This window comes from Salmo salar, chromosome ssa05 (assembly GCF_905237065.1).
Source record: "Salmo salar chromosome ssa05, Ssal_v3.1, whole genome shotgun sequence".
Classification (NCBI taxonomy): Eukaryota; Metazoa; Chordata; class Actinopteri; order Salmoniformes; family Salmonidae; genus Salmo; species Salmo salar.
Genome location: NC_059446.1, coordinates 5,256,375 through 5,278,487, shown reverse-complemented (window position 1 = coordinate 5,278,487; position 22,113 = coordinate 5,256,375). Strand labels below are relative to the sequence as shown.

General features: G+C 47.1%; 1 protein-coding gene across 2 annotated transcripts in view; it reads right to left on the bottom strand.

Annotated features, from left to right (window-relative positions):
• Positions 1-22,113, bottom strand: part of ctnna1 (catenin (cadherin-associated protein), alpha 1) — a 247,642-nt gene that overhangs the window by 75,564 nt on the left and 149,965 nt on the right. For both annotated transcript variants that reach the window (XM_045717824.1, XM_045717825.1), the window contains exons 12-15: positions 19,110-19,266; positions 15,451-15,651; positions 11,715-11,866; positions 9,604-9,714 (exon numbers count right to left, since the gene is read on the bottom strand). In XM_045717824.1, the coding sequence (XP_045573780.1) occupies positions 9,604-9,714; positions 11,715-11,866; positions 15,451-15,651; positions 19,110-19,266 (621 nt within the window). The remainder of the gene's footprint in view (positions 1-9,603; positions 9,715-11,714; positions 11,867-15,450; positions 15,652-19,109; positions 19,267-22,113) is intronic.

Genomic DNA, 22,113 nt, shown 5'->3' with positions numbered 1-22,113 from the left:
TCCCAATGCTCTTAAATTAATTCATTTCCTCGTCTTCATTCCTAAGGCTTAGAGCAACTGAAGATGTCTCTTTAAAAAAGGTTGATTATACTCTTTTTAACGTTGTTTTTAAAAACAATGTCACAGACCTAAAACATTATCCACAAGGTCAATGATACAGGCCTTGCTCTTAAAAAAAAAACAGCTGGTAGAGAAGGTCGCAGCTGAACCTGAAGATGTGACAGAAAAGACAATAGAATGATTGTATTTCCGTAGGAAATGAGAAACATACGTTTTTACTATACTGATGCATAACAAAATGGGGCTGATGAGGCCAAATTAGCTGTGGCGTTTCCACACCAACACGTCTCAATGTAGCCCCCTCATTTGGCCCAGCGACTAGATGTATTCACACATGTACCGCCAAGACAACGGAGGAAATAATAAAAAAAGTGAGAGACCACAGCAGACAGACTTCCTTAATTGTACGTGTGGTGTGTTGTATTTCGTGTGCGTGCGCTTCTGTAGGCCTTCTCTCTCTGTGTGTGTGTGTGTGTGTGTGTGTGTGTGTGCTGTGCGTGTGCGTCTGGTAGGAGAGCAGCTATGTGAAGTGGGAGAAGTTGAGTTTGGGGACAGTATTAACCTGAGTGTTGTGTTGACAAGTGGCTGGAGAGAGAGAGATAAATCTAATGCCCCGTGGCACCACAACAGACAGAGAGAGATAAATCTAATGCCCCGTGGCACCACAACAGACAGAGATAAATCTAATGCCCCGTGGCACCACAACAGACAGAGAGATAAATCTAATGCCCCGTGGCACCACAACAGACAGAGATAAATCTAATGCCCCGTGGCACCACAACAGACAGAGAGAGATAAATCTAATGCCCCGTGGCACCACAACAGACAGAGAGAGATAAATCTAATGCCCCATGGCACCACAACAGACAGAGAGAGATAAATCTAATGCCCCGTGGCACCACAACAGACAGAGAGAGATAAATCTAATGCCCCGTGGCACCACAACAGACAGAGAGAGATAAATCTAATGCCCCAGTGGCACCACAACAGACAGAGAGAGATAAATCTAATGCCCCAGTGGCACCACAACAGACTTCCTTAATTGTCTGCTCTTCATTTCCTTCCAACACAGCTCAGAACAGGCTTGTCCCCCAAATGGCACCCTATTCCCTATGAAGTGCACTACTCATAATCTGAGCCCTATGGTTATTGCACTATATAGGACATTGGCCTGTCTCTCACATGGCAACCTGAGGGAATACAAACGTGGAGAGAAGAGGGGCCATGTCATCTAAAGCATTTACAATATATTCTTAAAGGAACTATAATAGTGTGTGTGTGTGTGTGTGAGATGTACTACTTTTGACCATTTGGTAGCACCCCTGTCATCAGTGGTTTGTCTAGGAATTCACACTACGCCAAACAACTAAATATGAAACTGCATTAGCTAATCCATCTGAATTAGCTAGACGGCCTAGTCACTAGCTAATATTGTGATTTAATAACTCTGGTCTCTAAGCCTGTGTTATGGTTTCCATGTTAAACAGCTTAGACCTGACCCATGAATCTGGGCGTCGGGCAGATTAGTGGCTAATCCACCGTAACACAGAAACAGTAATCCCAGATTTAAAGTATTCCCTTTAAATTCAGATATGCTTCCCTTACCGGAAAGGTCTGGGGAATTTTTCAAGGTGAGTCCGATCAGAAAGGAACCATCTATGAATACCTTTCCTGTGGTATGAAGGTTTACAGTGGAGATCAGACCAGAGAGGAACCATCTATGAATACCTTTCCTGTGGTATGAAGGTTTACAGTGGAGATCAGACCAGAGAGGAACCATCTATGAATACCTTTCCTGTATATATAAATATATATAAATATATATATATATATAAATATATAAATATCATATATATATAAATATATATATATACTATATAAATATATATCATATAAATATATATATATATATATATATATATATATATATATATATACTTAAATATATTTAGTATATATATATAAATATATATATATATATATATATATATAAATATATTTATATATATATATAAATATATATATAAATATATAAATAAATATAAATATATATATAAATATATAAATAAATAAATACATATATATAAATACACAACTAAAAGCATTGTATTTGGGACAATTCATTTATTCACTAAACCCTAAACCTCAACTACATCTCGTAATAAATAATGTGGAAATTGAGCAAGTTGAGGTGACTAAACTGCTTGGAGAGACCCTGGATTGTAAACTGTCATCGTCAAAACATATTGATACAAAAGTAGCTAAGATGGGGAGAAGTCTGTCCATAATAAAGCGATGCTCTACCTTCTTAACAACACCATCAACAAGGCAGATCCCACAGGCCCTAGTTTCTACCTTCTTAACAACACTATCAACGAGGCAGGTCCTACAGGCCCTAGTTTCTACCTTCTTAACAACACTATCAACAAGGCAGGTCCTACAGGCCCTAGTTTCTACCTTCTTAACAACACTATCAACAAGGCAGGTCCTACAGGCCCTAGTTTCTACCTTCTTAACAACACTATCAACAAGGCAGGTCCTACAGGCCCTAGTTTCTACCTTCTTAACAACACTATCAACAAGGCAGGTCCTACAGGCCCTAGTTTCTACCTTCTTAACAGCACTATCAACAAGGCAGGTCCTACAGGCCCTAGTTTCTACCTTCTTAACAACACTATCAACAAGGCAGGTCCTACAGGCCCTAGTTTCTACCTTCTTAACAACACTATCAACAAGGCAGGTCCTACAGGCCGTTGTTTTGTCACACCTGGACTACTGTTCAGTCGTGTGGTCAGGTGCCACACAGAGGGACTTGGGAAAATTGCAGTTGGCTCAGAACAGGGCAGCACGGCTGGCCCTTGGATGAACACAGACAGCTAACATTAATAATATATATGTCAATCTCTCCTGGCTCAAAGTGGAAGAGAGATTGACTTCATCACTACTTGTTTTTGTAAGTGGTGCTGACAAGCTTAAGATACCGAGCTGTCTGTTTAAATTACTAGCACACAGCTCAGACACCCATACATACCCCACAAGACATGCCACCAGAGGTCTCTTCACAGTCCCCAACTCCAGAACAGATTACGGGAGGCGAACAGTACTACATAGAGCCATGACTACATGGAACTCTATTCCACATCAGGTACAGTTGAAACTGGAGTTTACATACAATTAGGTTGGAGTCATTAAAACTGTTTTTTCAACACTCCATAAATTTCTTGTTTACCTATTGGGGATAGGGGGCAGTATTTGCACGGCCGGATAAAAAACGTACCCGATTTAATCTGGTTACTACTCCTGCCCAGTAACTAGAATATGCATATAATTGTTTGATTTGGATAGAAAACACCCTAAAGTTTCTAAAACTGTTTGAATGGTGTCTGTGAGTATAACAGAACTCATATGGCAGTCAAAACCCTGAGACAAATCCTGACAGGAAACTGAAATCTGATGTGTGGATATCACTTCAAACATTTGCCATTGAAACACACAGGGGCTTGTGAATCATTTAGCACTTCCTATGGCTTCCACTAGATGTCCCCAGTCTTTACAAAGTGGTTTGAGTCTCCTACTATCAAAATTGACTGAAAGAGGCTGTTTATCTTGGTCACAGGGGATGGGCCATTACCATTGTGATGTCGGCGCCCATGGGTACTCTCACTTTTCGAAACGTTTTGAAAGACAATGCAACCGTCCCAATGGAAATTATTGAAGCCCTGGTTGAAAAAGCCCCTAAAGATTTATGTTATACAACGTTTGACATGTTTGAACGAACATAAATATTTTTTTTTGCTCATTCCTGACGACAAGTCAGACGCACACGGTACATTTTCACTAGCCTTCGGAGCGCGCTTACACTATTGGGACATAAATTATTAACTTTTTTGAACAAAACTACATTTGTTATGGACCTGGGATTCCTAGAAGTGCCTTCTGATAAAGATAATCAAAGGTAAGGGATCATTTACAATAGTATTTTTGATGGTTGATCGTTCCAAGATGGCTCCAACATTTATAGCCTAGACTTTTTTTTCTGGGCATACCACGTCGTTTATTGCAAAGTGTGATTTCCCAGTAAAGTTATTTTTAAATCTGGCAAAGACATGGCACTCAAGACATGTTAATCTATAAGTCTTTGAATGACAATATTACATTTTAACAATGTTTTCGAATAGTAATTTTGTAAATTGTAGCGCTAATTCACCGGAAGCATTTGAGGGAAAAGATTTTCTGAACGTCATGCGCCGATGTAAAATGCTGTTTTTATATATAAATATTAACTTTATCGAACAAAAAATGCATGTGTTGTGTAACATGATGTCCTAGGAGTGTCATCTGATGAAGGTTGTCAAAGGTTAGTGCTGCCTTTAGCTGTGTTTTGGGTATTTGTGATGCATGCTAGTTGCTTTGAAAATGGCTGTGTGATTATTTCTGGCTGGGTACTCTGCTGACATAATCTAATGTTTTGCTTTTGCTGTAAAGCCTTTTTGAAATCGGACAACGTGGTTCGATTCAGGAGAGGTGTATCTATAAAACGGTGTAAAATAGTCATATGTTTGAGAAATTGAAGTTACAGCATTTATGAGGTTTTGCATTTAGCGTGACGCGATTCCACTGGCTGTTGATTAGGGTGGGACGCAAGCGTCCCACTGGCCCAGACAGGTTAAACAGGTTACTACTCTGGCTCAGAAACTAGAACACGCATATTATTAGTGGATTTGGATAGAAAACACTGAAGTTCCTAAAACTGTTTGAATGCTATCTGTGAGTATAACAGAACTCATATGGCAGGCAAAAACCTGAAAAAAAATCCAACCAGGAAGTGGATTGTAGTTTTTCAAGACTGGGCCTATTCAGTATACAGTGACTTAGGGTTCAATTTGCACTTCCTAAGGCTTCCACTAGATGTCAACAGTCTTTAGAACGTGCTTCAGGCTTTTTTCAACAGAGAGCGAACAAGACCTCCTGGAGTCTGATGACCGAGAGAATGACAGGCCACAATTACGCGCGTTCACGTGAGGTAGCTGTGTTCCAAAACACTGGAATCGTCCGGTTGGAATATTATTGAAGTTCTAAGTTAAAAATGCCCTAAAGATTGATGTTTTACAACGTTTGACATGTTTCAACAAACGTAAATATAACTTTTTGTCGTGAAATGTTCGGCGCGCTTCTTACATTTGGTAGTAGTTTACTGAATGCGCAAACAAGGAATTATTTGGACATAAAGTCCATAATTTATCTAACAAAACATTTATTATGGACCTGGGATTCCTGGAAGTGACTTCTGATGAAGATCAAAGGCAAGTGAATATTTATAATGCTATTTATGATTTTAGATGACTCCAAAATGGCGGGTATCTGTATTGCCTAATGTATTTTTCTGAGCGCAGTACTCAGATTATTGCAAAGTGTGCTTTCCCCGTGAAGCTTTTTTGAAATCTGTCACAGCGGTTGCATTAAGGAGATGTTCATCTATAATTCTTTGAATAACAGTTTAATATTTTGTCAACGTTTATGATGAGTATTTTTGTAAATTTTTTTGTAAAAAGTAGCGCGGTTTGGGTAGTGGCTGGTTACAGTACTGTGAGACTCAGGCTCGTGCCCGCGTCGACCGAAAGCTTTGTTTACTTTCCTCTGTTTAGCTAAAGGGACATTCCCGGTCGGAATATTATCGCTTTTTTACGAGAAAAATGGCATAAAAATGGATTTTAAACAGCGGTTGACATGCTTCGAAGTACGGTAATGGAATATTTAGATTTTTTTGTCACGAATTGCGCCATTTACCCTTTCAGATAGTGTCTGGAACGCACGAACAAAACGCCGCAATTTGGATATAACGATGGATTATTTTGGACCAAACCAACATTTGTTATTGAAGTAGCAGTCCTGGGAGTGCATTCCGACGAAGACACAAAAGGTAATCAAACTTTTATAATAGTAAATCTGATATTGGTGAGTGCTAAACTTGCCGGGTGTCTAAATAGCTAGCCCTGTGATGCCGGGCTATGTACTTAGAATATTGCAAAATGTGCTTTCACCAAAAAAGCTATTTTAAAATCGGACATATCGAGTGCATAGAGGAGTTCTGTATCTATAATTCTTAAAATAATTGTTATGCTTTTTGTGAACGTTTATCGTGAGTAATTTAGTAAATTGTTAGCAAATTCCCCGGAAGTTTGCGGGGGGTATGCTAGTTCTGAACGTCACATGCTAATGTAAAAAGCTGTTTTTTGATATAAATACGAACTTCATTGAACAAAACATGCATGTATTGTATAACATAATGTCCTAGGTGTGTCATCTGATGAAGATCATCAAAGGTTAGTGCTGCATTTAGCTGTCTTCTGGGTTTTTGTGACATTATATGCTGGCTTGAAAAATGGGTGTCTGATTATTTCTGGCTTGGTACTCTGCTGACATAATCTAATGTTTTGCTTTCGCTGTAAAGCCTTTTTGAAATCGGACAGTGTGGTTAGATAAAGGAGAGTCTTGTCTTTAAAATGCTGTGAAATAGTCATATGTTTGAAAAATTGAAGTTTTTGCATTTTTGAGGAATTTGTAATTCGCGCCACGCCTATCATTGGATATTGGAGCAGGTGTTCCGCTAGCGGAACGTCTAGATGTAAGAGGTTAAAACGGTGTAAAATAGTCGTATATTTGAGAAAGTTGAATTATGACATTGTTGTTTTTCAATTTGCCGCCCTGATATTTCACTGGCTGTGTCCCGCAGGTGGGTCCCACATAGCCCATAGAAGTTAAACAGCTTGGAAAAAATTCCAGAAAATGTCATGGCTTTAGAAGCTTCTGATAGGCTAATTGACATCATTTGAGTCAATTGGAGGTGTACCTGTAGATGTATTTCAAGGCCTACCTTCAAACTCACTGCCTCTTTGCTTGACATCATGGGGAAATCAAAAGAAATCAGCCAAGACCTCAGAATTTTTTTTTGTAGACCTCCACAAGTCTGGTTCATCCTTGGGAGCAATTTCCAAACGCCTGAAGGTACCACGTTCATCTGTCCAAACAATAGTACGCAAGTATAAACACCATGGGACCACGCAGCCATCATACCTCTCAGGAAGGAGACGCGTTCTGTCTCCTAGAGATGAACGTACTTTGGTGTGAAAAGTGCAAATCAATCCCAGAACAACAGCAAAGGACCTTGTGAAGATGCTGGAGGAAACAGGTACAAAAGTATCTATATTCACAGTAAAACGAGTCCTATATCGACAAGGAGGAAGCCACTGCTCCAAAACCGCCATAGAAAAGCCAGACTACGGTTTGCAACTGCACATGGGGACAAAGATCATACTTTTTGGAGAAATGTCCTCTGCTCTGGTCTGATGAAAGAAAAATAGAACTGTTTGCCCATAATGACCATCGTTATGTTTGGAGTAAAAAGGGGGAGGCTTGCAAGCCGAAGAACACCATCCCAACCGTGAAGAACGGGGGTGGCAGCATCATGTTGTGGGGGTGCTTTGCTGCAGGAGGGACTGGTGCACATCAAAATAGATGGCATCATGAGGCAGGAAAATTATGTGGATATATTGAAGCAACATCTCAAGACATCAGTCAGGAAGTTAAAGCTTGGTCGCAAATGGGTCTTCCAAATGGACAATGACCCCAAGCATACTTCCAAAGTTGTGGCAAAATGGCTTAAGGACAACAAAGTCAAGGTATTGGAATGGCCATCACAAAGCCCTGACATCAATCCCATGGAAAATGTGTGGGCAGAACTGAAAAGGCGTGTGCGAGCAAAGAGGCCCACAAACCTGACTCAGTTACACAAGCTCTGTCAGGAGGAATGGGCCACAATTCACCCAACTTATTGTGGGAAGCTTGTGGAAGGCTACCCGAAACGTTTGCCCAAAGTTAAACAAAAAGGCAATGCTACCAAATACAAATTGAGTCTATGTAAACATCTGACCCACAGGGAATGTGATGAAAGAAATAAAAGCTGAAATAAATCACTACTATTATTCTGACATTTCACATTCTTAAAATAAAGTGGTGATCCTAATTGAGTTAAGACAAGGAATTTTTACTAGGATTCAATGTCAGGAATTGTGAAAAACTGAGTTTAAATGTATTTGGCTAAGGTGTATGTAAACTTCTGACTTCAACTGATGCAAGCAGTAACAAAAATACACCTTATGGAACAGCGGGAACTGTGAAGCAACACAAACATAGGCCCAGACACAAGATTTGGTAGTGGTGGCGTAGGGGCCTGATGGCACACAGTCTCAGAATGTATTGTAATGTTTTTAAAAACTGTATAAACTGCCTTAATTTTGCTGGACGCCAGGAAGAGTAGCTGCTGCCTTGGCAAAATACAAATCATAGCCAGTCCCGACTCACTCCCTGTCCCTTCCCCGTAAGCCTTACATGTTGTCAGATCTGTCCTGGCAGCTAGTATGAGAGAGGGGGAGTCTGGGTAACCATGTCTGTCTGAACAGAGAGTCCAGGCTAGTATGAGAGAGGGGGAGTCTGGGTAACCATGTCTGTCTGAACGTAGAGTCCAGCTAGTATGAGAGAGGGGGAGTCTGGGTAACCATGTCTGTCTGAATGGAGAGTCCAGGCTAGTATGAGAGAGGGGGAGTCTGGGTAACCATGTCTGTCTGAACAGAGAGTCCAGGCTAGTATGAGAGAGGGGGAGTCTGGGTAACCACGTCTGTCTGAACGTAGAGTCCAGCTAGTATGAGAGAGGGGGAGTCTGGGTAACCATGTCTGTCTGAATGGAGAGTCCAGGCTAGTATGAGAGAGGGGGAGTCTGGGTAACCATGTCTGTCTGAACAGAGAGTCCAGGCTAGTATGAGAGAGGGGGAGTCTGGGTAACCATGTCTGTCTGAATGGAGAGTCCAGGCTAGTATGAGAGAGGGGGAGTCTGGGTAACCATGTCTGTCTGAACAGAGAGTCCAGGCTAGTATGAGAGAGGAGGAGTCTGGGTAACCATGTCTGTCTGAATGGAGAGTCCAGGCTAGTATGAGAGAGGGGGAGTCTGGGTAACCATGTCTGTCTGAACAGAGAGTCCAGGCTAGTATGAGAGAGGGGGAGTCTGGGTAACCATGTCTGTCTGAACAGAGAGTCCAGGCTAGTATGAGAGAGGGGGAGTCTGGGTAACCATGTCTGTCTGAACGGAGAGTCCAGGCTAGTATGAGAGAGGGGGAGTCTGGGTAACCATGTCTGTCTGAACAGAGAGTCCAGGCTAGTATGAGAGAGGGGGAGTCTGGGTAACCATGTCTGTCTGAATGGAGAGTCCAGGCTAGTATGAGAGAGGGGGAGTCTGGGTAACCATGTCTGTCTGAATGGAGAGTCCAGGCTAGTATGAGAGAGGGGGAGTCTGGGTAACCATGTCTGTCTGAATGGAGAGTCCAGGCTAGTATGAGAGAGGGGGAGTCTGGGTAACCATGTCTGTCTGAATGGAGAGTCGAGGCTAGTATGAGAGAGGGGGTCAAGGGAGTCCTGGCGTGAACAAGGTGTATTACCCACTGAGACGGCCTATAGAGGGGCGGAGGAAGAGAAGGGTGTGTGTGGACTCACCCTGGCACTCTGGCCTGCGATAAGCTGGTCATCTTCTGTCTGAACGCTGGTCCTGCTGCGAACATCAAAGTCCTCCGTCTCAAAGTCAGAGTCATCCAGCTCTTCAGGAGTCTACAGGAGAAGAGAGAGGGAGAAGAGAGAGGGGAGAAGAGAGAGGGGAGAAGAGAGAGGGAGAAGAGAGAGGGGAGAAGAGAGAGGGAGAAGAGAGAGGGAGAAGAGAGAGGGAGAAGAGAGAGGGAGAAGAGAGAGGGAGAAGAGAGAGGGAGAAGAGAGAGGGAGAAGAGAGAGGGAGAAGAGAGAGGGAGAAGAGAGAGGGAGAAGAGAGAGGGAGAAGAGAGAGGGAGAAGAGAGAGGGAGAAGAGAGAGGGAGAAGAGAGAGGGAGAAGAGAGAGGGAGAAGAGAGAGAGAGAGAGAGAGAGAGAGGGAGAAGAGAGAGGGAGAAGAGAGAGGGAGAAGAGAGAGGGAGAAGAGAGAGGGAGAAGAGAGAGGGAGAAGAGAGAGGGAGAAGAGAGAGGGAGAAGAGAGAGGGAGAAGAGAGAGGGAGAAGAGAGAGGGAGAAGAGAGAGGGAGAAAGAGAGGGATAAGAGAGGGATAAGAGAGAGGGAGAAGAGAGAGGGAGAAGAGAGAGGGAGAAGAGAGAGGGAGAAGAGAGAGGGAGAAGAGAGAGGGAGAAGAGAGAGGGAGAAGAGAGAGGGAGAAGAGAGAGGGAGAAGAGAGGTGTCAGGTGATGGAAGGAAAGGGGGGAGGGAAGAGGAAACGAACAGGGTAGTAAGAGGAGGAATGAGGAGAAAGGGAGGGTACAGGGGAGGAAAAAGTGAAAAAACTAAATTAGAAAATATTGTAAAAAGCTGTTAGAGCAGTGTGATGTATGACAAATGCCCCGGTGCAGCCAGCTACAACAGTCACAGAGGAATGTCTTCTTCCTCTCCTCCCGGTGCAGCCTGGGAAACTTCTAACGTTAAATGAAGTGTAATGACGGTGCGACCAGAGCCCCCCACCGGTGCGACCAGAGCCCCCCACCGGTGCGACCAGAGCCCCCCACCGGTGCGACCAGAGCCCCCCACCGGTGCGACCAGAGCCCCCCACCGGTGCGACCAGAGCCCCCCACCGGTGCGACCAGAGCCCCCCACCGGTGCGACCAGAGCCCCCCACCGGTGCGACCAGAGCCCCCCACCGGTGCGACCAGAGCCCCCCACCGGTGCGACCAGAGCCCCCCACCGGTGCGACCAGAGCCCCCCACCGGTGCGACCAGAGCCCCCCCACCGGTGCGACCAGAGCCCCCCCACCGGTGCGACCAGAGCCCCCCACCGGTGCGACCAGAGCCCCCCACCGGTGCGACCAGAGCCCCCCACCGGTGCGACCAGAGCCCCCCACCGGTGCGACCAGAGCCCCCCACCGGTGCGACCAGAGCATTGTTGTTGTTCTGCTATTTGAACGCCGTGACGTTCGATGGGTCGATGGTAAGACTGAACCAGAGTTGGACTCCTAAGAAGCCAGGCTTTTCATTAGTCTATATGGAAGTAGTTTAGTGCCCCCCCCCAAAAAAAAAGTGTTTAAAATGTGCTAAAAAAATCTAAATCCTTTCCTGATCTTCCTTAAATCTCTCAGATATAGGACAGACAATTCAGAACAACTTTTCCCCATGTATGAATCTGTTATTCAATGCATTTCTACGGGTTAATAGCAGTAAGGCCAAATCGTTATGTTTCATCAAATAAATGTACCAATAAGTTGCAAAGAGCATCAGCTATTTGAGATCACGTACGGGCTCGCTCGCATGGACAGGCAAACGATCATTACACTGGTGCACACTGTACGGAGGACAACAAAATGCCACTTAACTGTGTAGTTTTGTCACACAACACAATGACAGACGTCTCAAGTTTTGAGTGAGCGTACAATTGGCATGCTGACTGCAGGAACGTCCACCAGAGCTGTTACCAGAGAATTGAATGTTCATTTCTCTACCATAAGCCATTTAAGTGAAGGAGTAACAAATAGCGCACGACGTCATTAGTGTGTAGACTCACATGACTATGACAACAGTGCAGTAAAGGACAGTTAAGCCTCATTAAATAGTGCACGACTTAGTGTCTAGTGTGTACACTCACCCTGATCATCAGCACGGCCTTGCGGATGTCGCGGACTCCATCGTAGACCAGACGAGAGGCGTCGATGAACTCGTTCTCGTCAACGGGGAGAGTGGGGTTGGCACTCAGAGCCTCTACCGCTGCCTCCACCTGCTCTGTGAACCTGGGCATGACTGGAGGAGGTGGCAGAAACAAGGGATGGCAATCAAATGTGTAACGTTGTATCTATTGTACACAGGAAAAACAGCAGTGTATCCCAACACCACACCGGTCACCAACAGGCTACTAGGCCCACAGCTCCATAGTGATCATAAAGACCAAAAGCAGGAAGCTGAGTACCTGTGATCTCCAGCAGGGTCTGGGTGAGCAGCAGCACCAACATGGCACATTACCTAATCCAGATTTATTTTTTATTTTTTTGTCCTTTAACTAGGCAGGTCAATTAAGAACTAATTCTTATTTACAATGACAGCCTAGGAACAGTGGGTTAACTGTCTTGTTCAGGAGCAGAACAACAGATTTATACCTTGTCAGCTCGGGGATTCAATCTAGCAACCTTTCAGTTACTGGCCCAACACTAACCACTAGGCTACCTGCCGCCCCCCAACCTGGTTACTAACCACTAGGCTACCTGTCGTCCCGGACCTGGTTACTAACCACTAGGCTACCTGCCGTCCCGGACCTGGTTACTAACCACTAGGCTACCTGCCGTCCCCGGACCTGGTTACTAACCACTAGGCTACCTGCCGCCCCTAACCTGGTTACTACCCACTAGGCTACCTGCCGCCCCTAACCTGGTTACTACCCACTAGGCTACCTGCCGCCCCTAACCTGGTTACTAACCACTAGGCTACCTGCCGTCCCCGAACCTGGTTACTAACCACTAGGCTACCTGCCGCCCCTAACCTGGTTACTACCCACTAGGCTACCTGCCGCCCCGAACCTGGTTACTACCCACTAGGCTACCTGCCGCCCCTAACCTGGTTACTACCCACTAGGCTACCTGCCGTCCCCTAACCTGGTTACTAACCACTAGGCTACCTGCCGCCCCTAACCTGGTTACTAACCACTAGGCTACCTGCCGCCCCTAACCTGGTTACTAACCACTAGGTTACCTGCCGCCCCCTAACCTGGTTACTAACCACTAGGCTACCTGCCGTCCCGAACCTGGTTACTAACCACTAGGCTACCTGCCACCCCGAACCTGGTCACTAACCACTAAGCTACCTGCCGCCCCTAACCTGGTTACTAACCACTAGGCTACCTGCCGCCCCTAACCTGGTTACTAACCACTAGGCTACCTGTCGCCCCTAACCTGGTCACTAACCACTAGGCTACCTGCCACCCCTAACCTGGTTACTAACCACTAGGTTACCTGCCACCCCTAACCTGGTTACTAACCACTAGGCTACCTGCCCCCCCTTACCTGGTTACTAACCACTAGGTTACCTGCCGTCCCGAACCTGGTTACTAACCACTAGGCTACCTGCCCCCCCCTTACCTGGTCACTAACCACTAGGCTACCTGCCGTCCCCGGACCTGGTTACTAACCACTAGGCTACCTGCCGTCCCGAACCTGGTTACTAACCACTAGGCTACCTGCCGCCCCGGACCTGGTTACTAACCACTAGGCTACCTGCCGTCCCGGACCTGGTTACTAACCACTAGGCTACCTGCCGCCCCTTATCCTGGTCACTAACCACTAGGCTACCTGCCGCCCCTAACCTGGTTACTAACCACTAGGCTACCTGCCGCACCCTAACCTGGTTACTAACCACTAGGCTACCTGCCGCCCCTAACCTGGTCACTAACCACTAGGCTACCTGCCCCCCCTAACCTGGTTACTAACCACTAGGCTACCTGCCGTCCCGAACCTGGTCACTAACCACTAGGCTACCTGCCGTCCCGGACCTGGTTACTAACCACTAGGCTACCTGCCTCCCCCTAACCTGGTTACTAACCACTAGGCTACCTGCCGCCCCTAACCTGGTCACTAACCACTAGGCTACCTGCCGTCCCGGACCTGGTTACTAACCACTAGGCTACCTGCCGTCCCCTAACCTGGTTACTAACCACTAGGTTACCTGCCGTCCCCGAACCTGGTCACTAACCACTAGGCTACCTGCCGTCCCCTAACCTGGTCACTAACCACTAGGCTACCTGCCTCCCCTAACCTGGTTACTAACCACTAGGCTACCTGCCGTCCCCGAACCTGGTTACTAACCACTAGGCTACCTGCCGTCCCCTAACCTGGTCACTAACCACTAGGCTACCTGCCCCCCCTAACCTGGTTACTAACCACTAGGCTACCTGCCCCCCCCTTACCTGGTTACTAACCACTAGGCTACCTGCCGTCCCGGACCTGGTCACTAACCACTAGGCTACCTGCCGTCCCCGAACCTGGTCACTAACCGCTAGGCTACCTGCCGTCCCGGACCTGGTTACTAACCACTAGGCTACCTGCCGCCCCTAACCTGGTTACTAACCACTAGGCTACCTGCCGCCCCTAACCTGGTTACTAACCACTAGGCTACCTGCCGTCCCCTAACCTGGTTACTAACCACTAGGCTACCTGCCGCCCCGAACCTGGTTACTAACCACTAGGCTACCTGCCGCCCCTAACCTGGTTACTAACCACTAGGCTACCTGCCGCCCCTAACCTGGTTACTAACCACTAGGCTACCTGCCGCCCCCAACCTGGTTACTAACCACTAGGCTACCTGCCGCCCCGAACCTGGTTACTAACCACTAGGCTACCTGCCACCCCTAACCTGGTCACTAACCACTAGGCTACCTGCCGTCCCCTAACCTGGTCACTAACCACTAGGCTACCTGCCGTCCCCTAACCTGGTTACTAACCACTAGGCTACCTGCCGTCCCCTAACCTGGTTACTAACCACTAGGCTACCTGCCGCCCCTACACTCCAACCACTAGGCTACCTGTCGCCCCTAACCTGGTTACTAACCACTAGGCTACCTGCCGCCCCTAACCTGGTTACTAACCACTAGGCTACCTGCCGCCCCTAACCTGGTTACTAACCACTAGGCTACCTGCCGTCCCCTAACCTGGTTACTAACCACTAGGCTACCTGCCGTCCCCTAACCTGGTTACTAACCACTAGGCTACCTGCCGTCCCCTAACCTGGTTACTAACCACTAGGCTACCTGCCGCCCCTACACTCCAACCACTAGGCTACCTGTCGCCCCTAACCTGGTTACTAACCACTAGGCTACCTGCCGTCCCCTAACCTGGTTACTAACCACTAGGCTACCTGCCGTCCCCTAACCTGGTTACTAACCACTAGGCTACCTGCCGTCCCCTAACCTGGTTACTAACCACTAGGCTACCTGCCGTACCCTAACCTGGTTACTAACCACTAGGCTACCTGTCGTACCCTAACCTGGTCACTAACCACTAGGTTACCTGTCGTACCCTAACCTGGTTACTAACCACTAGGCTACCTGCCGTCCCCTAACCTGGTTACTAACCACTAGGTTACCTGCCCATAGAATATGGAGTCCACTCTCTTTAAAAAAAAAAAAATACAATTAAAAAAAGTACTGCACTATAAAGGACTTGGGACTCAACCCCCCTCCCCTGGTATAGACAGAGAGAACAGAGAGAGAGAGAACAGAGACAGAGAGAACAGAGAGAGAGAGAACAGAGACAGAGAGAACAGAGAGAGAGAGAACAGAGACAGAGAGAACAGAGAGAGAGAGAACAGAGAGAGAGAGAACAGAGAGAGAGAGATGTTACCTGTGTTAGTGAGTAGCTTGGTGGCCTCCAGAACCTTCTCTGTGTAGACTCCAGGCTCATAGTTGTCCATCTCACATGTGACCACATGGACCACTCGGGCAGCGCGGCCACGGATGGCGCCGGCCGTACGGTCCAGTCCGTCCACATCCTTCTCCTGCAGCGCTATCACACACTTGTTCACATCCTCCAGAATGTGGTTCTCTGGAAGGCAAGAATCAACCAACGTTTGTTTATTCATATAGAAACTACTAGAAACGCATTGCTTGACAGAAACTGGGTTCTGAATCTCTCGTCCTCCAGAACAAACAGCGTTGGAATCAGAAAGTGTCATGGGGTAAACTCCGTAGCTCGCTGACGATCCTACGGAAACTATCTGTTTGAAGGACAGTCTTCCAGACGAGCTGCTTTCTCCCTCTTCATGCCGGATAAGATTTGAGGTATATGTTTTTTTGTTTACCTACACACTCCCGAAACAAGGACACGGACCTGTGAGACAGGCAGCGTCTGTGGGTAACAGAGCGGTGTTTAAAAGCGGGAAATCTTCATCCTTTAAGGCCGATGTGTTAGCGTCGTACCTTGATTAACACGGGGACAAACAGCTAGACTCCTTATTAATGGAAGAGCCATCCTCTCACCTTGCTTATGTCTCTCTGCGTAAAGCAACCAGCCAGTCTGGTTGAGTCCCAAATGGAACCTCGTTCCTTATATAGTGCACTACCCACCATAGGGCTGCCATTTGGGCCTCGTCAGAGTGTGTCCTTGGTTCGGGAGGTGAAAGGAGTCACTGTCCTTATTGTTTAAGGCCCAGCAAGCTCAACGCTTCATCACAAACTGACAAGACCAGCAGATTGAACCCTCGTCTCATATATATATATATATATGGCTCCACACTGACCTGTTTGTTTTAACAAGGAGCACATCTAAGTTGAAAAATGTAGGCTCACAAAGACATTTAGGAGAACAAGGAACACATATGACAAATTGACGCTAGAATACTTAATTTTTCAAGGCGTACTGGTGCTCGTAAATAAAAACGACAGAAAAATATTTTGACGCACACACACGAGTAAAATAGTCGCAACATGACAGGATGTCAATTATCTCAGCACCCAGCAGTCCCAAATAGCACCCCTTTCCCTACACAGTGAACTAGTTTTGGCCAGAGCTGTTTGAGCTTCCCTAGAGGCTCTGGTGTAAAGTAGTGCCCTATATAGGGAATAGGGCTCTGGTCAACAGTAGTGCCCTATATAGGGAATAGGGCTCTGGTCAACAGTAGTGCCCTATATATAGGGAATAGGGCTCTGGTCAACAGTAGTGCCCTATATATAGGGAATAGGGCTCTGGTCAACAGTAGTGCCCTATATAGGGAATAGGACTCTGGTCAACAATAGTGCCCTATATAGGGAATAGGGCTCTGGTCAACAGTAGTGCCCTATATAGGGAATAGGGCTCTGGTCAACAGTAGTGCCCTATATAGGGAATAGGGCTCTGGTCTAAAGTACTGCCCTATATAGGGAATAGGGCTCTAGTCTAAAGTAGTGCACTACTAAGGGAATAGGGTGCTATTTGGGAAGCATCCTCAGTGCTCCTGTCTGGCTGTTCGGAGTATGGAGGTCAAGGCGGAGGCTGAAAGCCAATCAGGCGGATATGTTACATATGGGTCCTGTTCTCATCAAAGAAGACTAATACTGTTCCTCTCCGCCTACGCCCAAAACCGCCCCCCCCCTACGCCCAAAACCGCCCCCCGCCCACGCCCAAAACCGCCCCCCGCCCACCGCCCAAAACCGCCCCCCGCCCAAAACCGCCCCCACGCCCAAAACCGCCCCCGCCACGCCCAAAACCGCCCCCCGCCCAAAACCGCCCCCCGCCCAAAACCGCCCCCCCGCCTACGCACAAACACTCTTAAACCGCTGAAGAGCAAATGTGTCTAAACAGTCTAACGGCTACAGACAGGAGGGCCAGTCATTAAACAGACAGGAGGGCCAGTCATTAAACAGACAGGAGGGCCAGTCATTAAACAGACAGGAGGGCCAGTCATTAAACAGACAGGAGGGCCCAGTCATTAAACAGACAGGAGGGCCAGTCATTAAACAGACAGGAGGGCCAGTCATTAAACAGCTAACAGGAGGGCCAGTCATTAAACAGACAGGAGGGCCAGTCATTAAACAGACAGGAGGGCCAGTCATTAAACAGACAGGAGGGCCAGTCATTAAACAGACAGGAGGGCCAGTCATTAAACAGACAGGAGGGCCAGTCATTAAACAGACAGGAGGGCCAGTCATTAAACAGACAGGAGGGCCAGTCATTAAACAGACAGGAGGGCCAGTCATTAAACAGCCACAGGAGGCCAGTCATTAAACAGACAGGAGGGCCAGTCATTAAACAGACAGGAGGGCCAGTCATTAAACAGACAGGAGGGCCAGTCATTAAACAGTCTACAGACAGGAGGCCAGTCATTAAACAGACAGGAGGCCAGTCATTAAACAGACAGGAGGCCAGTCATTAAACAGCTACACAGGAGGCCAGTCATTAAACAGACAGGAGGCCAGTCATTAAACAGACAGGAGGCCAGTCATTAAACAGACAGGAGGCCAGTCATTAAACAGTCTAACAGCTACAAACTCCTTCCTCACAAGAAGTGAATTCACTAGGAACCTAATGGACGCTAACAGGGAGACACTACCAGAACTTGTCCAAAAACAAATGCTTTATTGATTGCAAAGTGTTTTGCTGCGGTGCCCAAGAAAGACTCGTAGAACCCAATAAAACCTATAGATTTATTTTTGCTCGATTCCATTTTTCCTCCAAATTGGGGAAAATACAGGCGTTTTTTTTTTACGCATTTTCTTCCCCACTCTCAAATCACACTTTATAGTTAAACAACTTCAGGGGATGTTATAAGTCCACAACAAAGCCTAAACCACATTTTGAGGTCTAGGAACATTGTTTTTTAAGAAATATAGTTACATTGTGCTCCTAGCAAGAGGCTAACGTTTAGTGGAGGTTTTTTGTTGTGGTTGCTAAACAAATACCCCACTGGATTGATGAAAGATAATCCTATCATTTTGCCAGCTCAGTATAGGCTGCGTTGTAGTTAATTCCTTGAGAAGGTTTATATCTACAAGCACCACACATAGACAGGGAGGAGGGTTGAGTTCACGTTGCCTCTTCAGGAAGTTGTAGGAAAAATACCAGTTCACTTACGCAGTCTCTCTCATATGTCTTATGATAAATTTGGGCTAATTAATTCATTTTCAATACATTTAGTTGATTCCTTACTTAAGTTCTATACATTTTGTTTTAATGTCTGGATTCAGTGATTCCATCCTCACGGTGGATTTGATAGGTCTCTCTGATCACTTCCTGGTTCAGTTTACACCTCTCTAGCGTCGACAGGTAACAGGAGAACTACACTGGGGTGATGCTTACAGTTGCTACATGGAAAGAGTCACTTCCGCTTGGGCGTGGAGCCATGCATCAGACTCTTGACAATACAACCAGAGACTAAATTCTACGCTGAACAAAACTACCTTTGACCATATATTAATATTACATTTGTAAAGCACTTTTCATTACACATGAATATTCTCAAAGTGAATATGTACAGGCATGGACATTACATGAACCCGGAAAAGAAAGCTCCGCCCCTTCCCACTCACCAGACACACAGAGGAAGTCGTCGATGCTGGTGATGTCATCGACGGCGTCAGTGAGGACGCGGACCTGTTTCTCCCAGGAGTCTTTGAAGAGGTCCATGTTGTCCTGAGCAACCTTACTGTTGGGCTTGGCAGCTAGAGCCAGCGCAGCATTAATCACCTGTTACAGAGCAATCACACCAATTACTACAGCAGGTCAATTACAAACATGACACTTCCGTATTCATCAGACCCACACACACAGAGAGCGAGACAGAGAGAGAGAGGCGGGAGTCAGAGAGAGGGCATGAGAGAGGGGCAGAGGTGGGAGAGAGAGAGAGAGGGGCAGAGGTGAGAGAGAGAGAGAGAACGAGAGAGGGGCAGAGGTGGGAGAGAGAGAGAGAGGAGAGAGAGAACGAGAGAGGGGCAGAGGTGGGAAAGAGAGAGAGAGGGGCAGAGGTGAGAGAGAGAGAGAGGGGCAGAGGTGAGAGAGAGAGAGAGAGAACGAGAGAGGGGCAGAGGTGAGAGAGAGAGAACGAGAGAGGGGCAGAGGTGGGAGAGAGCGAGAGAGAGAGAGAGGGGCAGAGGTGGGAGAGAGCGAGAGAGGGGCAGAGGTGGGAGAGAGAGAGAGAACGAGAGAGGGGCAGAGGTGAGAGAGAGAGAGAGCACGAGAGAGGGGCAGAGGTGAGAGAGAGAGAGGGGGCACGAGAGAGGGGCAGAGGTGAGAGAGGGCACGAGAGAGGGGCAGAGGTGAGAGAGAGGACGAGAGAGAGAGAGAGACGGAGAGAGAGAACGAGAGAGAGAGAGCAGAGAGTGAGAGAGAGAGAGAACGAGAGAGAGAGAGAGAGAGAGAGAGCGAGAGAGAGAGAGAGAGAGAGAGAGAGAGAGAGAGAGAGCGAGAGAGAGAGAGAACGAGAGAGAGAGAGAGAGCGAGAGAGAGAGAGAGAGAGCGAGAGAGAGAGAGAGAGAAACGAGAGAGAGAGAGAGAAAGCGAGAGAGAGAGAGAGAGAGAGAGAGAGAGAGAGAGAGAGAACGAGAGAGAGAGAGAACGAGAGAGAGAGAGAGAGCGAGAGAGAGAGAGAGAACGAGAGAGAGCGAGAAACGAGAGAGAGAGCGAGAACGAGAGAGAGAGCGAGAAACGAGAGAGAGAGAACGAGAACGAGAGAGAGAGAGAGAGAGAGAACGAGAGAGAGAGAGAGAGAGCGAGAGAGAGAGAGAGAGAGAGAGCGAGAGAGAGAGAGAACGAGAGAGAGAGAGAACGAGAGAGAGAGAGAGAGAGAGAGAGAGAGAACGAGAGAGAGAGAACGAGAGAGAGAGAAACGAGAGAGAGAGAAACGAGAGAGAGAGAAACGAGAGAGAGAAACGAGAGAGAGAGAACGAGAGAGAGAGAGAACGAGAGAGAGAGAAACGAGAGAGAGAGAAACGAGAGAGAGAGAAACGAGAGAGAGAGAAACGAGAGAGAGAGAAACGAGAGAGAGAGAGAGAGAAAGCGAGAGAGAGAGAGCGAGAGAGAGAAACGAGAGAGAGAGAGAAGAGAGAGAGAGAAAGAGAGAGAGAAACGAGAGAGAGAGAGAGAGAAACGAGAGAGAAACGAGAGAGAGAGAGAGAGAAACGAGAGAGAGAGAGAGAGAAACGAGAGAGAGAGAAACGAGAGAGAGAGAACGAGAGAGAGAGAAACGAGAGAGAGAGAGAACGAGAGAGAGAGAGAGAGAGAGAGAGAGAACGAGAGAGAGAGAGAGAGAGAGAGAGAGAGAGAACGAGAGAGAGAGAGAAACGAGAGAGAGAGAGAGAGAGAGAGAGAGAGAGAACGAGAGAGAGAGAGAGAGAGAAACGAGAGAGAGAGAGAACGAGAGAGAGAGAGAAAACGAGAGAGAGAGAGAGAACGAGAGAGAGAGAACGAGAGAGAGAGAAACGAGAGAGAGAGAACGAGAGAGAGAGAAACGAGAGAGAGAGAAACGAGAGAGAGAGAAACGAGAGAGAGAGAAACGAGAGAGAGAGAAACGAGAGAGAGAACGAGAGAGAGAGAAACGAGAGAGAGAAACGAGAGAGAGAACGAGAGAGAGAGAAGAGAGAGAGAGAACGAGAGAGAGAAACGAGAGAGAGAGAACGAGAGAGAAACGAGAGAGAGAGAGAGAGAGAGAAACGAGAGAGAGAGAGAGAGAGAGAGAGAACGAGAGAGAGAGAAAACGAGAGAGAGAGAGAGAGAGAGAACGAGAGAGAGAGAACGAGAGAAAGAGAGAGGAAAACGAGAGAGAGAGAAAGAGAGAACGAGAGAGAGAGAACGAGAGAGAGAGAGAGAGAAAACGAGAGAGAGAGAGAACGAGAGAGAGAGAGAGAACGAGAGAGAGAGAGAGAGAACGAGAGAGAGAGAGAGAACGAGAGAGAGAGAGAACGAGAGAGAGAGAGAGAACGAGAGAGAGAGAGAACGAGAGAGAGAGAACGAGAGAGAGAGAGAGAGAGAGAGAGAGAGAGAGAGAGAGAGAGAGAGAGAGAGAGAGAGAGAGAGAGAGAGAGAGAGAGAGACAGAGGTGGGAGACCGACCAGTCGACCTGCCCTGCTGCTGGACCGACCAGTCGACCTGCCCTGCTGCTTGACCAGCTGACCTGTGCGTGGCAGTAATGAGTGATTTTATTGGAGGTGCTGAAGGTGGATTTCATTCAGATATATTGGGGAGGAAGTAAATGTCCGTCACAGCAGTAATGATTAAAGTTGCTCTGCAAAACTCAATATTTTGACATAACGTTTGGCAATCTGGTTAATGGGACCGCTTCTGAAAGTCAGATGAGATCCTGTCTCAACTGGGAGCAGGAAGGGCTGTAGGTCGGATGGAAATGAAGGTTGGCAGAGCTAGCTATGATTCCCAAACCAACCCTTAGCCTCCAGGCACTGGAAGTTTCAGCAATATGACTGGTAGACTTATACGCTGGTGTGGTTGGGGGGTTGGCTAGCTGTAGGGCTGGCACAGCTGAGGGGAGAGAAGGGGCCTTTAAGGTGTTAAGTGTTGGCAGGGATGTGGGAAGAGGGATGG